We start from the raw sequence: 15,972 nt of genomic DNA, 5'->3' as shown, positions 1-15,972 counted from the left end.
TTATAGGATGGGAGGGCACATGAAGGAATGAAGGATAGCATTTACATAGCTGCTCCATTATCGTACAAGCCACTTACAGTGGGGGAAGAGGTGAAAAAGGAAGCAACATCTCTACAGCCTTCAGTCACCCATCTGAGAAGAGGGCATCATTACTGCAATATGGGTGGAGAAGAGTTGAACTATACACTGAACTGAAAACTAGCAACTATGAATGGTAAAGACAAATGAAGGGCACAAGATTAAAACTCAAAATATTGATTTTAAACGTTAAGAACAGTTGTAGAGTACATAGTACAGCTATACTTACCCTAAAATCATTTTTAAACTTCTTTAAATCATCCAGTTGCTTCCTTTGTTCTGAAGCCATTGGCGGTATTGCTAAGATAGAAAATGCAAAAGAGATCCTTAATATAATGGAGTTTCAGTTTAGAGAAGAAAAAAAAAAAACAATTCTGCAACTACCTCCCCACCACCGTATTGTTAAAAAATAAAAGACAAGCCATTTCTAGAATGACGTCTTAAAATGTCATTTCACAAATGCCTGATGGACATCCGTTAGTCTCTGTGTACCGAGCCACTCAGGAACATTCAGAGACACTACTGAGCCACAATGGCTGCGATGACTAATCACAGCAGTCACATGTTACGGTTTACTGACAATCTCTCCCCTTCCTCTTACAAAAGAGGAATCCTAGTAGATTGTGAATGGGAGAATCAATGAATGATTTAGCAGCAGCTGATAGAACATTAATATGGCTACAATGTTGCATGACAGAATCATTGTTAGTCAAACTATCACAGCAATGAAAATTAAAAAAACAGCCTGGTATGTCAAAGCAAAAAAAAGAGACTACAAAGAGAACCAAGGGAATTATTAAGAGTTGCTTGCAGAAACTTTCAACCAATACGAACATCTGCTGAGATAAACATGTTGATCATATAAAACAGGGGTCCCAAGTGGCGGTTCTGTTCAGACCACGATCGCTGACCTGCACTGGGTTATGGATGGCTGACTGACAGTGGATACACCAACCTCTAATAGACCCGTGACCAAGGCTTCCATAAAGAGAACCTGTCACCTCCAAATCCAGGATCAGAGCATAAAGCACTGTGCCTGAGAACATACCTCAGCACCTGCTGGTGTGAATGCAGCCTAAATGGCGGACCGTGGTATGGACACTGACTGAGTGACCATTCTGTCCAGACCACGATTTGGACCGCTGCTTGATGAAAATGTTGCTCACAAGACCTCCTTGAATTTTAAATTTACTATCTAATATAGAGCATGTATGTACAGAAAACCAGGTTGCAGCCTTACAGGTCTAAGACACAGAGGCCTCTTGACAAATTCCAAGACATCTCACTGTGCTAGTGGGGGTGGCCTTTAACTGGAAAGATAGACATTTTATTTCATGACTCATAGGTCTGAATAGTCCAAATCAACTTGGAAACAGTGGTCCTGGAATGGGAGAACCTCTTTTAGGTCCTTGTGGAATGTCAAACAGGGAATCAGTCTGTTGAAAATGAAGCCGTGGCAGAAAGGTAAACCTTGACGGCGCTTATAGAATAGGTGAAAGAAGAGGAAGGCACAGATCAGGGCCAGGGCACCTGCTGCTTCTGCCGCTAGGGTCCGCATCCTGGAAACAAATCTGTTCAGTTTTTTGTTCAGTTAAGCTAACGAGTCCACATTCTGCATTCCCCAATGCAGACATACACTATATTGCCGAAAGTATTGGAACGCCTGCCTTTACACACACTTGAACTTTAATGGCATCCCAGTCTTAGTCATCCACGTCTTTATGGACCTTGCTTTGTGCACTGCTGCGCAGTCATGTTGGAACAGGAAGGGGCCATCTCCAAACTGTTCCCACAAAGTTGGGAGCATGAGATTGTCAAAAAATTTCTTGGTATGCTAATGCCTTAGAGTTCCCTTCACTGGAACTAAGGGGGCCAAGCCCAACCCCTGAAAAAACAACCCCACACCATAATCCCCCCCTCCACCAAACTTTACACTTGGCACAATGCAGTCAGACAAGTACCGTTCTCCTGGCAACCGCCAAACCCAGACACGTCCATCGGATTGCCAGCCAGAGAAGCGTGAATCGTCATTCCAGAGAACACGTCGCCACTTCTCTAGAGTCCAATGGCGGCGTGCTTTACACCACTGCATCCTACGCTTTGCATTGCACTTGGTGATGTAAGGCTTGGATGCAGCTGCTCGGCCATGGGAACCCATTCCATGAAGCCCTCTACGCACCGTTGTTGTGCCGATCTGAAGGCCACACGAAGTTTGGAGGTCTGTAGCTATTGACTTTGCAGCCAGTTGGCGACTTCTGCGCACTGTGCGCTTCAGCATGCGCTGACCCCGCTCTGTCATTTTACGAGGCCTACCACTTCGTGGCTGAGTTGCTGTTGTTCCCAGTTGCTTCCACTTTGTTATAATACCACTAACAGGTGACCGTGGAATATTTAGTAACATGGAAATGTCACGGATGGACTTATTGCACAGGTGGCAACCTAGCACGGTACCACGCTTGAATTCACTGAGCTCCTGAGAGCGACCCATTCTTTCATAAATGTTTGTAGAAGCAGTCTGCATGCCTAGGTGCTGGATTTTATACAGTGAGAATTGTGGCTCTCACTGTAGATGGTGGTGGTGTCGGAATTTTTAGCTTTATACAAACAATTTTTCTACCAATTTTTGAAAAAATTGTCCGTCCCGATCTGTAATTAACCCTTGGACCTCCCATACTATATGGTGGGTCCAATCCTATTTCTTTCCATGCTGGATTTTATACACATGTGGCCATGGAGGCGATTGGAACACCTGAAACCAATGATTTGGAGGGGTGTCCCAATACTTTTGGCAATATAGTGTATGTCCCACAATACCTCTGCATGTAGAGGCCATTCCCGTGGGTCCAGATGTCTGCTGAGAAAATGTCTGTTTTTCAATCAGGGAATGTGCACTGCTGAGAACAATGGGACCTGATGTCATAAGAGAGGATTTATTCTACCTCTTGCTGTAGCGAGACTGCTTGATGTACCCAACTGCTGTGGCCTTGTCTGATTGAATCCAGAACGCATGGCCCATCAACAGGTGTTAGAAATATTTGGGCTCAGATGTAAGCATTCAGATCAGTGAGGTACAGAATGGGGGTAAATGCCCCCTTTTGGTCTTTGGAACAGAGACCAGGTTGGAGTAGATATCCTAAAACTGTTGCATTTCAGGAACTGGGACAGTGACCCCCTTGGTCCAAAAGTCTAGAAAGCACCCAATGGAGATCAGCAAGTAAATAAAGGGAGACGTTATGGTATAAATTGCGGAGGGGTAGGAAACAAAACTTAAGTTTGTAATACTGGAATACCACTTCTAAAACCAGAACAGGGCGTTTGCAGATTTGGCAGACAATATTTTGTGGATGGCTGGAGAACTAAGCATGGGGTCTTGACGATGCAGAAACCTTGCTAATCTGCTCCTTAGACTTCTGCAGTTGGTGGAGAGGAGTACTCTTGCTGGCAGCAGCATTCATGATAGTAGCATTAAGGGTGGAGAAAACATTCACAGTCTAGTACTTCAGCTACAGAACACATATGAAAGGACAGGAGACAATTGCAAGATGAAGACAGGAAGTTTCCAATAGCCCATCACAATTAAAATTCAAAGCCAGAGAAATCTAATCTATGCGCTCAATTAACTGCGGATCAGTGGCAGCAGTAGATCCGTTTTAGGGATCTGGAAAAGAAATACAACCAGAATCAAGCCTAAAGCAGAACCCAATAAGGATAAAACCCACATTGACAAATGGAAACCAAACTTCACCACTGGCATTTACTTCCGCTCAACCTGACAGGCCAAATTCAATAATCATGATTTGCTTCTGAAATTTATATGGAGCATTTTATCCTCCCACTCCTGGACTAGGGGATAGGCTATCCCATATCCTGCCACTCCTGGAACTCTTAAAAACTCAAATCCTGTAGGACATCCTTCATTTGGAGCTATTCTCCCCCATGGAGCTGGCAATCAGCCTTGCGAGCCTCCAACATCCATGACTGGCATTTGCCAGAGGAACCTACCGCTGTTATGAGCGTGGTGACAGCAATTATAGGGTCTTACGAGCAGCTGAGGGACCTTCCCTATAAATTGTCACCCAAAGCTTGTGTAAACATGTCCCCCATGGCAACCTTTGACCTTACCTGGCAAAACATGCATTGTTGGGTAGGATTCTAAGTGCCCTGTCCCCTAAAATACCCTCCCTCTATGGTTTAATCCACACTTGCCGAGCTGAATTGTACAGCCATCTGGTGTGGTGGGCCTCTAAAGGGGTTAAATAACTTGGATATTTCAGGATAATACCGCTATTTATTCCATTTTAAAAAGCAGACCATTACACAGAAAGATTTCAAGTATCTACTTTTAACACTAACACACTTTTCCATGGTGTAGTGCAAATACAAAAAACATGTTCTCGCTCTAGATGACTTGGATTGAATAGATATGGAACAATCCAGGTTTGAAACTACCAATACTGCAGATAAACTGATAAATGTATTCAGAATCTCTATTATATGCCAGAACAGCTTGCCGAACGACAACAGGTTTCCAGACTATAGGAGTTGCCACTATAATGGGGTGTGCTGAAAGCAATCCCTGACCAGTGAGTGGTCAATGGGCCGGAGGCACGAGATATAGCGATAATATCTCCTCCCCGGTCTAGAATCAGAAGTTGCAGGTGTAGTAAGCAACTTACAGGCTCGAGGTCAGAGGCAAGGCCACGGGTACTTAGGGAACCCTGGGTAGCTGGCAGAAATGCTCAAGCACTTGACATCTAGTGACTTATAATGAGGAAGCTTCTATTGCCTGGCCCAAATGGCCTACTAAAAGCGAGTCTTCAAAGACAGGGCAAGCGCAAAGCAGTGTCAGCAGCTCTAGACCTGTAGAGCACTCCATAGCCAACACAACGAAAACCAGTATGAAAAGGTGCTCAAGAGGAATCCAGTGCCCAAAGGTCACTTATAAACTCATCCTGAATATTCAAGTCCAGTGGTATCCAGGTGCAGTAAAATCCAAAAGCCAAGGCCGAGGATAACTGCACTGGATTACAGCACGGAAAGTGGAGACACCGACAACAGCTATAAGGCGAAAAGTATTGGAGAAAAAGTTGTTAAAACAAATAAAAAGTCAAGTCTTGAATATGCAGAGCTCAAAAAGAAGAAACAAAAAACAAAAACTGGTGTAGGAGGTGTTATCCCAGGGCTGACCCACAGTTTTTGTTTGCATTCCTCTGTATGAGGCAGTTTAATACTGCCTGCATGCCCTAAATGAACAAGAAGAGGATGTGGTGGGATGTCCCTCTCACACGAAGCTCAGATAGCTGGCCATTTACGGGGTTCTAACTCTTACTAACAGTGTAAAATAAAATGAGTGGCATCATGTCTAACAGACCTGGAAACCCAATCACAGAAATCTTCACACTGATGTCCCAAAACATGTAAGGCACAGGTAATTTAACCCTCTCGCGCGCGAGCAGAAAAAAATTGCCGTCTGGAGACGGCAACCCGCAGATGCTGCAGTGCCGTCCGTCCGTTTTTTTACTACGGGCGGACGGCAAGAGGTTAAAAAGCTAAAAATTAGTTTCAAGTGAACATGTCCTTTAAGGCAGAAACCAAAACACACTGGTAAAATGTGTAAATGGTGTTACTTGAAAAAGAGAAAATCAACAAAGCTAAAAGGAGAAAATGGAGGTGTTGTCTGCCTAGCCGTGCAGCATGGCAGGAAAGTGAAATGAATGCATATTGTCATGCTTTAAAGAACCCATACATGCATACCTTTGTTTTCGGGTTTGCTAAAGCTAGAAGAGTCACTTTGCTTGATGACCTCTCTACCTCCAGCTGGTGAGTTTTGCCTCTGGTCTTGTAACCTAGAGTCTTTAGCTGAAAAATAAATCCTTTCATAAAAATAAAGCAATAAAAAAAACACAACCAATACAGGCCTGCATGTAAAATCTATACATAAACATACATTCTATAGACATACACTGTTTAGTTCTCAACCAGAAGCCGATCTTCAGTCAGTATTAGTGAATAGTACAGAGTCCAAATTAGCTGTTCAGAGCAAATGATACAAATAATGGTTAAGCTTCAGCCATTTCCACTGTATTATAAGTAGGGATGCACCGATACTTTGAGTACCAATGCCGATACTTGGCATTTTCATGAGAACTACCAGGGTTGCAGCTGGTACCTGGCTCTGGTGCTCCACCACTGCGCTGAAATAAAGCAGTCTGTATTGCTTTAGGAAAAACTGTCACATGACAACTAAATTATAAATTAAAAGGTACTGGTGCGTAAAGGTATCCCATGACTAATTTGTGCATACATCTCCATTTCTCATCATTTATTATATAAAATTGTACCTTCACAAGATGGGGTAACTGCTCTATTTAAAGCTGGGCTTGCAGGTGTTGGCGATCCAGTGGGTACAGGCACAGCTACAGATTCAGGCGCAATAGAACCAGCCTGAGGAGAGTTCAGAGGTGGTACTGTAGAACCACCACCCATGGCACTTTGTCTTGGAGATCGGGGCCGGTGAGTCTTCGGAGAAAGTCTTTGCGCTGGAAAAAAAAAATATGTACCAGACATATTCAGAAAGGGTTCAAGATATACGATGTAGTATCGCACAAAATTATTCTGATGTCCTCTGTGGTAAGAATTAAAAGATCTAAAAATATTTCCTTATTGCAAATACAAACAGAACAAAATTTACCCTTTTCTACATAGAAGACAAAAATGGTTATAATTCAAAAGGACCAAAAAATAAACCCAAACCTCTCCCTCCATCTAAAGTAGGTACAGAGGCACTCACGGGTATTGCAGAAGAGATAAGGCAAAGCATCAGCATTTTATTGCCAACATTTTGATGGATCTCAGTCCATATTTATCAGGATACATTAATTATTCAATCTGAGTTTTTATTTGTACAAATATTTCCTTAGTAAACATTTTCTTTAATTGTCCGACATGCGAGTCCTGATTTTTCCAACTTTACAATTAACGTACTACTACATAAAAGTGTGAAGATTAGAGCACAAAATGTTAAAGTGGCATTGAAAACTACTGAACATTTTTTACACCCTGTCCATTTAAAAAATGAAAAATGGCTCATGACAAATCACATTTTATTTCCAATTAGATCGGAATAGCAATAGAACCTGGTTACCAAAAAACAGGAGAGTGAAACACGTAGGACCCATTAGGAAACAAAATTTTAACCTTACCCCCGCTCACAACAGATGACCACGTGCCGCCCGAAGAGTTATTGCGAGCTATAGGTGGAGCAGACACTTCGCCAGGTTCATTGCGAGAAACAAACTCAAGGCCTCCACACATCGTGCTCCTGCCATTAGAAACTCTATGAGGTCGGGGATGCCGCTGTGCCTTGGGAGACATCCTTGGAGGTCCTAGAAACAAAACACTTTAGATGTAACATTAAGCAAACATAACCAAAGTGATGACATTTAACTCACATTCTGAATTGAGTAAACCGATTACAAAGCTGTGAAAAAGTATAAGTAAAAAAATAAAATATAATATATATATATATATATCAAAATTATTGTGAAGTACACACGAGACTCCCATTAAAAATATTGCAGTAGAATCCACAACAAAAGCTGTATTAGTACAACGCACACCAGTTATAAAATGAGTACACATCTAAATACACTAGTGCATAAAATTATGGAAAAGCTTCAGAGATGCCAAAAATGATCAAGGGAATATAATAAATAAAATAAAAAAAGAGCCTGGCATTAACTTACGCAAAGTATTCCTACTGGTTCACTCCATTATTTGTATAGACCCTATTTATCCGTGTAGTATGATCCTATCCTTTTACATACAGCTTAAAAAGGCATTCCGGAATGTCTTCGAGCAGAGCACAGCCAGTATAAGTAGAACAAACAGAATTAAAATTTTGGGGACCCCCACACTGACGGTACCCTGCATTTTTATGCTTCTTTTGAAAAAATGAGTAATACTGGAGCATGTGGTGTTTGGCAATTCCAAAAGCAATGGCAATGAAATACTGATCCAAAAATAAATGTAAACTTACATGCTATATATGATAAACTGTACTTCCACCTTTGCAATCAAATGAGAAAAATACTCTTATGTGTTCATATTCGCACAGCATATCTTTTACATTTTAGAGGTGTCTGCGTAGCTGGCCTGTGGCCTTTTCTGTGCAATTTCAAAGTGGCAGGAAACTCTGGCTGTCCCCAGAGAAAAATTAAGTACACACTCTGAGCTTCTTCTCATTAAAATGTAATGCTTCGAGACCTTTAAACTTTGTAGAGGCAGTGTTCAAACTAATGAGACCTGCCAGCACAATACAGAGTCAAATTAGCCCCATTCTTTTTCCTTCTGTGTTGACAGTACAGAGTTCATTAGGTTAACGTTAAACTCCCACTCCTTTGTATTACAAAAGAAAATTTAGGTTAGAGAAGGAAAAAAAAAAAAATCTAATGTATGTTGAAATATTTTTATATAAATGCTAGGTTATATGTTAATGAGACCAAAAGAACACACACAAAAAAACAACCCTAAAAAATGGGGGTTTTCCCAATTTGGCTGCAAAAGTGGAAATACATTTTAATCTACTTTTAAAATAAGGCATAACAGATACAGCTTAGCCATCATGGAACAGATCAGTGAGAATATTAATGGACCTGTGTGTGCTTACAAAGTCAGAATGGTAAATGATCATTTGATGATGCACGCATTTGCCGTAAATGTATTGAAAATCAGGTTTGCATTGGCCAAGCTTACACGCCTTACTTTTCAGTTGCAGATCAGCAGGCCAGAAACCCGCTGAATGATCTCTACATTGTTACTCACAGTGAGTACAAAAAAAAAAAAAAGCGAGATAAAAATGATGGAACACATTAGAAGCAAAGTACATAGACATCGCTTAAAATACTATAAGCAACAATGCTGGTCACACACATGCAGACTAAGTAACAAATTTCACCAAAAATTTCTGTTTTTTATGAAGTTAAAAAATGAGCTTTTGCAGGCAAGCTTCAGATTGCATAAGACCCAACACTGACAATGAAGCATAAAGAAAGAATGTTATTCATCACAAGAGCTTTGCATACACCTATACTTAAAAGGAGAACGATGAGGTTAGGGCTTTTCCCCATAGTTCTCCTAAGGGTAAAGGGAGGACACAAACTAGCGTCCTCACGTTACCTAAGCTCAGTATACCGTGAGCTAGAGCTTGCGGTATACTGAGACGCCGCAGCGGAAACGGAGCTGAAACGGATCCCGACAATTATGTCTGGATCCGCCCAGCTGCGTGAGTGACAGCTGGCTCTGCCTATCTAGAGGCAGAGCCAGCTGTACCTGCCCCCTCCCCCGTCCGATCCGCCAGTCAGCACTAGAGGATCGGAGCGGGGAGAATACAGTCCCTCCCCTGTCATGGTGTGGAAATATTTAAAAAAACTAATTGTCCAAGTGCTAAAGCGGGGACCATATCTACCTGTCCCTCATGACAATCTACTTGTCCCAATACAAAAAAATAGTTTTGAGTATCAAGTAAGAGTACTGATATTTTGCTTTTGGTACTCGCCAATACAGAGTATCGGTGCTTCCATTGGCATGGAGCAGGCTTCCCGGGCAATCAGGAAGCTGGACATGCTACCCAGCTTCCTGATTGCCAGGAAAGCCAACTCCATGTTGTTTGTCCGACTTGATTGTGATTGGCTGGGAAGCCGTTTTCCCAGCCAACCAGGAAATCGTGCAGTGTGTAATGACCTGATTGGCCGGCTCGATGTTCAGAAAGTAGGGCAGCGACTAATGACCCACCTCCCGGTTTCCTGATTGGCCGGAAAGCCAGCTCCTTGCTGATCCGGTTTCCCGGCCAATCAGGAAACCGGGTGGTTGGTCAATAGTCGCTGTCATGCTTCCTGATTGCATGGGAAGCTGGCTCCATGTTCCCTCTATGGAACTGCCGGTCAGGGGAAATCTTCCGCTGACCGGAAGTTCCAGTATTGGTGAAGGTATCTGAGCATTTGGGCGAGTACAGGTACTCGCCCAAATACTCTGTATTGGTGCATCCCTAATCAAAACTGTATTTGACTGTGCTAAATAGTGCTTCTCATTGGTCAGCGTGGTCACCTGACCACGCTGACCAATGAGTGCTTGCAATGTGCCAGCAAAATTAAAAATGCATAGGGCTGGACTGCGGTACAGCGTACAGATAGTACACCTGTACTGGCGGAGGCTATGGACTGTTCGCTGAAAGGCAAGTATAGCCATGGGATGGGTTTGGGAAGAGATCGGGCCAGATTTGATCGGATAATTCAATTTTCCCATATTACCTGGGAAAGTGAACTTACCCTTTAATGCACATTGTACGTGTAGGAGAGTTCTGCTGCCTGGCTACCACAATATGGCACACAGTGGAATGGCGGCAGCACTCAACGCACACACACAATGTCCTATGCATGTGTTTATTTGCATGCAGATGGTGGGGTTGGTTTAACTTTTTGGGAGTTTTTTTTTTTTTACTTTATCACTTTTATTTAAAAAAAATGTAAAACTTTTTCCCCCCCCCCACTTAATTTTATTACCATCACATAGGGGATTAAAAATCCCTTATGTGATAGTTTGGAGGTGACAGGTTCTCTCTATGGAACCTGCCCTCCAACACAGAATGCAGTTCCTGACAGCTGAGATAGGTGGCGCTGTGATCACAGCGCCAAGGTCTCAGTGATAACACAGAGCAGATTAAGAAAGGAAGTTCTTCGTCTGCTCTACGGGCTCTATGGTGAGCTCATAGGAGCCCACCATAGAGCCCGTAGAGGAGCAGGGGACCCCGAAAAGCCGGACACGATTGTCGCCGCTCCTTTCATACAAGTGATCTGATCAGATCACATGTATGAAAACGAGCGGCGGGCCCACACTACATTCCGCTCTGCTTGACCGGAGCAGGACTAAAATGTACAAACTACTCGCCCGGCGCCCGAAACTGCCTGCCCCGGTCGTCAGGCTATAGAATTCCACACCCCTGTTTGGGTCAATATCCTATTGAGGAGAATTACCTTTAGTTCCGGTCTACAGACAACAGAAAGTAAGAAGATCCAAAGTACAGGAAACGCCATCTTAGTTGTGACCAGAAAGACATGGAAATTGTGTTGTATTTCCAATTGCACACAGTGGTCACCAAAACAGACAGAAAGGGTAATCTCCCCAGCAAAACCCAACAGAGGTTCCAACCCCTCATCATTACTAAAACTTAATGTTTTATATTTAGTCAGATCTTAATCTGCTTTTGGTTAACTTCACGATCAATAGAGCCGACATGTGACATTTTCAATGTCGCACATTGGCTCTAACTACGAGGATTGAGTTATTCACATACCTCATAGTTCTCCTGTTAGAGCATTGTCTCCATTCCCTTCCTACCTCTTTTGCAGCATATTGTTTTCCCCCAAAAGTATAGGTGCATGTTAACACAGAAAAACAAACATTTCATCTTAAAGTGCAAGAGAGGTGCTGGCAACATACAGTTACTAGATTTAGAATAAAGAGTACATTCAAAATTACTTACAGAAGTGCAGATTTGAGGATTAGGAGGTGGCAAGCGTAGAGCGTTGCCTATGTGGAACTAATCTAAACTTTAAAACATGATATCCCGACACACATCTGGCTGTTACCCACTCTGCAAACTTCTAGGTTTTCATGGCCTTCCTCATCAGTTTCCATAGGCGGCGAGTGTAGATAAGGATTGATTGGCCAGAAGTGTGTCAGGAGAGGACAGATGAAACTGAAAAACTTGGGAGTATAAGGATGAGTGGAACACGCTTCATATGGACCCACTCTCCTAAACCAACAAATCTGGAATTTAGGCACTTCTAAGGAGTGTGAGCAGGCAGGACAGTTATGAACACAAAGAACAAACTCGGTGAACCTGGAATTAACTGCACAAGAAAATTTGGGGTAAAGAAACTGCTTAATATGCACAAAGTTAGGACAAAGAACAGCAAATGAATATGCATGCCAAAATAAGAAGCAAAAGCTACGAACTAAGCAACATTTGACAGACTGTTCAAATAAAATATAATCCAAAACTCAAACTTCACAAGATCATCATTAATAGTTAGGTGAAGCAAGAGAAGCAACAAGCAAAGTAACCAGAAAAACTAGCAAGTATGCTTTAACCAGCAGCTGAGGAAAAGTCACCTCTGTTAAGCATATGTACTATACAGTGCATGATTAGTATTACATGCACAAAGATGTTAAAAATAGCAAAAATGTGTTCCTTTCTTAATATGGTTACGGGAAAGGGAAATGTTGCCATAAAATCTATAAACAAAATTGACATTCTTAAAGTTGTTTTTTTTACAAGCGCATGTTATTGAAAGCATGTGAATTGACTAACAACTGAAAGCAGCTAGCCACATGATGACATTATCTGAGCAACGAAAGTAAGCAACACAAGCTGATCATGCGTTCCAGGATACACTATGTGCACGCGCACAAGATTTATTATTGCAGTCCAAATAAGCAGCCATAATCCAATTACATAGATTACACTTAAAAAGCCTGACCATAGCCGCAACACTGAAGCTGTAGATGTAATTAAGGTCTTAAGAATGCCATAAGCGTAGATGCAGGATGTAAAGGGGTTTTACAAAACAAACAAAAAAACTGAGGTGTTGTACCTTCTGAAGACATGCGTTTAGGCATAGTAGAGACAGGAGCTGGAGAACCATGAGCAGAGGGGTGAGACGGTGGCCTTGATGGCCGCGAAGGGGGCCTGGAGGGCGGCCTTGTAGGGGTGGCTGCCCGAGGTGGAAGAGAGTTGGGACCTGACTGGTAGCGAGAAGGTGGGCGGGAGGAAGGAGATGGACAAGGCGATGGCCAGGGAACACCTGACAGAACAAATGAGATGAAGGAAAGTATAAAAAAACCAAAAATATGGGAATGAAAAGGAAAGTGGAAAAAATAGAAAATAACATAGGTGAACAGAAAAAAAAAAAAAAAAGAAAAAAATAAAAGAGGTAGGGAAAAAAAAAGAAAGTGGAAAAAAAAAAAAAAAAAAAAGGGGAAAAAAAAAAAAAAAAAAAAAAGTAAAATATAACAGAGGGGGAAATGGTTTTTGGCACTATCTGCATGTTATAAAGAAGAAAAAACCTTGCATATAAGAACGTTAAAGTCCATATCACATACAGTGCAAAAGCTCGAGTATACACAATGTTGTAATCACATTGACTTGTGAGGTGTTACCCATTTTAATACAAACTACATCATTATCAAATGAAGCTCCTGGCTGACAACACTTCTATTAAACCAAAAGCAAATTGGAGTAATCATATCTGGTGGTGTCACATATATAAACTTGCCTCCATTAACCACTCTTTGGTCAGATCCAGAACTGGGACTGTACTCTGAAGAATGTGATCCAGTTCTTGATGGTATAGGTCCAGATCCAGACTGACCCATCCTTGGTGAATTCTGCCTTACACTATGGCTACTCCATGACATGCCATCCTTACTTCTCTGCCCTGGAGGAACATATTTATTTTCCCTATAAAAAAAAGGATGCAGGAGAAAGAAGAACATTTAGAAAATCTAAAGATTCATAAAACATGTCAAATATTAGTAAAAAATATCACATTACCTAGAAGTCACTGAATGTCCATCTCGGTCACACATGTTACGTTGAACAGCAGTATATTTATCCTCCTCAGATCTGTCATCATTTTCCAAGGCAACACGGGCTTTATATTGAGAGCTTGACTCAATCTCTTCAGCTATTTGAGCTGCTCGTGCTTCCCTCTTTAAAAACTCTTCAGAATTGTCCCTTTCTAAAGCCACTCTGAAAAAAAGATAAGAATGTTGCTCATAATCAAGAACGCTTCATATAAAAAAAACACAAGGAAACCTAGTAGTAAGAAAAACTGCCAAATGGAAAGCCTTTGAAAGACTGTACATATAGAAGAATAATGAATAGGACTAAAAGCTACAATTTATCGTGTTTTGACTTTTCCGGTGACTGCAGTGATATAAAATGTCAGTACTGCAGCACAGAAATAGACTACTGGACAAACAAAAAAACTGGGAACATGTACTTACGTATACGAGGAAAGACTGCTGTCGTAAGTGGATACTACACCATAATTTTCTTCATTGTAGCGAAACATTTCATTGGGATCCCAACCATTAGACTGAAACCAAAAACAGGGTTACAATAACTACACTGTCACCGTATTTTGTCACCAACAGTATAGCAGCGGTATGTATTTTTTATATAAACCATCTGTCTTGAAAATGGGTGTAAATTCAAAACCATATAGGTTTAAACTTAAGCTTAAAAAAGAAGAACTATGAGGTGAGTGAAAAATCACTCATACTTATACTTTGAGCCGACGTGCGACAATAAAACTGTCACACGTCAGCTCAATAGATCGGGAAGTGAGCGAACACATACCGTCGCTAGCTCACCTCTCGATCATCTCCCTGCAGAGAGCAGTGACGGTCAGTCACAGCTCCCTGAAGGGATTCCCCCCCTCCACTCTCCAATCCTCCAGCACTGAGTGGAGGAACGGACGGGGGAGGGGGCGGGTACAGCTGGCTCTGCCTCCAGAGAAGCAGAGCCAGCTGTCACTCACGCAGCTGGGTGGATCTTGACAGTAATGTCGGGATCCGTTCCGGCTGTGGTGGTCTCAGTATACTGCGAGCTGTAGCTTGCGATATACTGAGCTTTGGGTCACGGGAGGAGGTAAGTCTGTGTCCTCTTGTGACCCTTAAGAGAACTATGGGGAAAAGCACTTACCCCATAGTTCTCTTTTAATGCTTAAACTTAGTAAGCCTTTTACAAATACAGAAAAAAGATAGAAAGTGTTTTGTAAATTCTTCCCTTAATCAAATTGAATACAGTAGCAATAAAGATAGAGTACCTTCCAGGATGGAAAACAGAACTACCTAGACTTGGTGTCCTTAAATTACAATGTGACTGAACAATCTACTTTCCAAATTACCTAAACTATCTAATGTGAGGGCCAACCTAATCAAACTAGGGATGCACGGAAATTTCGGCCGCCAAAAATACCATCTTTCAGCCAAAATTGTGCGCATTCCTAGTTTCTCTGCTGCTCTCTGTCCGCTCTGACAGAAACTGTTGGGAGGACACACACACACGCAGGACTAGGTCATGGGTGGTGCTGAAAGATGATACAGCCTTATGAAATCAGCAGTGACAGTACTGATAGACAAGTACTCTGTAACATCTCATCACCCCAATGCAGTGCAAAGAACAGTCTACATGAGTGGCAATGCTGCATTAGGCGGACTTCACTGGCAGGGAAAATAAGTATTTGTGGGACTTTGCAGGGGGACAAATACAGATACACTTTATAATTAAGTGCAGCAGCACTTTATTTATTGGAAGGCCATAATTCTGCTTTAAGCTTACAAAAGCATCTCAACAAAACAGTTGCAGGAGAAAAAAAAAAAAGGGCAGAGAAATCAGATCTCTGTATATAATGCTACATCTTAAGACTTACGCTATAGAAAATGTACATAGGAGGCGAGCTTCTGACCATTTAAGCAACTGGACTTTTTAGTATTGTTGGTCTTCAAACATTGTAAAAACATTTCTCAAAAGAATTTTGAAAACGGGGGAATATTTACTTACTACATCTGTATCTAAAGATTCCAGCTCATCATTATTAGTAGATACATTGCTACTAAGGAGGCCATCACCCCCATCCCATGGCTCCAGGTCTTTCTCTTTATGTTCGCCATTTACTTTAGAAGCTATACCAGAATCCGTAAAGCCATCTGGGGGGGAAAATAAAGTGTTATGCTACTGGAGAATACTTATAGATCTTACTGTAGCTCTGCAGTAAACATACTAAAATGAGCCAAATTTACAGTATTTAAATCATGTGAACACAGAAA

General features: G+C 41.8%; 1 protein-coding gene across 3 annotated transcripts in view; it reads right to left on the bottom strand.

The window, feature by feature from the left end:
* Positions 1-15,972, bottom strand: part of ATXN2 (ataxin 2) — a 66,341-nt gene that overhangs the window by 23,049 nt on the left and 27,320 nt on the right. For all 3 annotated transcript variants that reach the window (XM_018558329.1, XM_018558330.1, XM_018558331.1), the window contains exons 6-14: positions 15,707-15,852; positions 14,146-14,237; positions 13,691-13,888; positions 13,413-13,597; positions 12,732-12,941; positions 7,281-7,463; positions 6,420-6,617; positions 5,833-5,937; positions 308-378 (exon numbers count right to left, since the gene is read on the bottom strand). In XM_018558329.1, the coding sequence (XP_018413831.1) occupies positions 308-378; positions 5,833-5,937; positions 6,420-6,617; positions 7,281-7,463; positions 12,732-12,941; positions 13,413-13,597; positions 13,691-13,888; positions 14,146-14,237; positions 15,707-15,852 (1,388 nt within the window). The remainder of the gene's footprint in view (positions 1-307; positions 379-5,832; positions 5,938-6,419; positions 6,618-7,280; positions 7,464-12,731; positions 12,942-13,412; positions 13,598-13,690; positions 13,889-14,145; positions 14,238-15,706; positions 15,853-15,972) is intronic.

Source organism: Nanorana parkeri, unplaced genomic scaffold (assembly GCF_000935625.1).
Source record: "Nanorana parkeri isolate BGI_ZX_2015 unplaced genomic scaffold, ASM93562v1 scaffold331, whole genome shotgun sequence".
Classification (NCBI taxonomy): domain Eukaryota; kingdom Metazoa; phylum Chordata; class Amphibia; order Anura; family Dicroglossidae; genus Nanorana; species Nanorana parkeri.
This window is presented reverse-complemented; position numbering and strand designations above follow the sequence as displayed.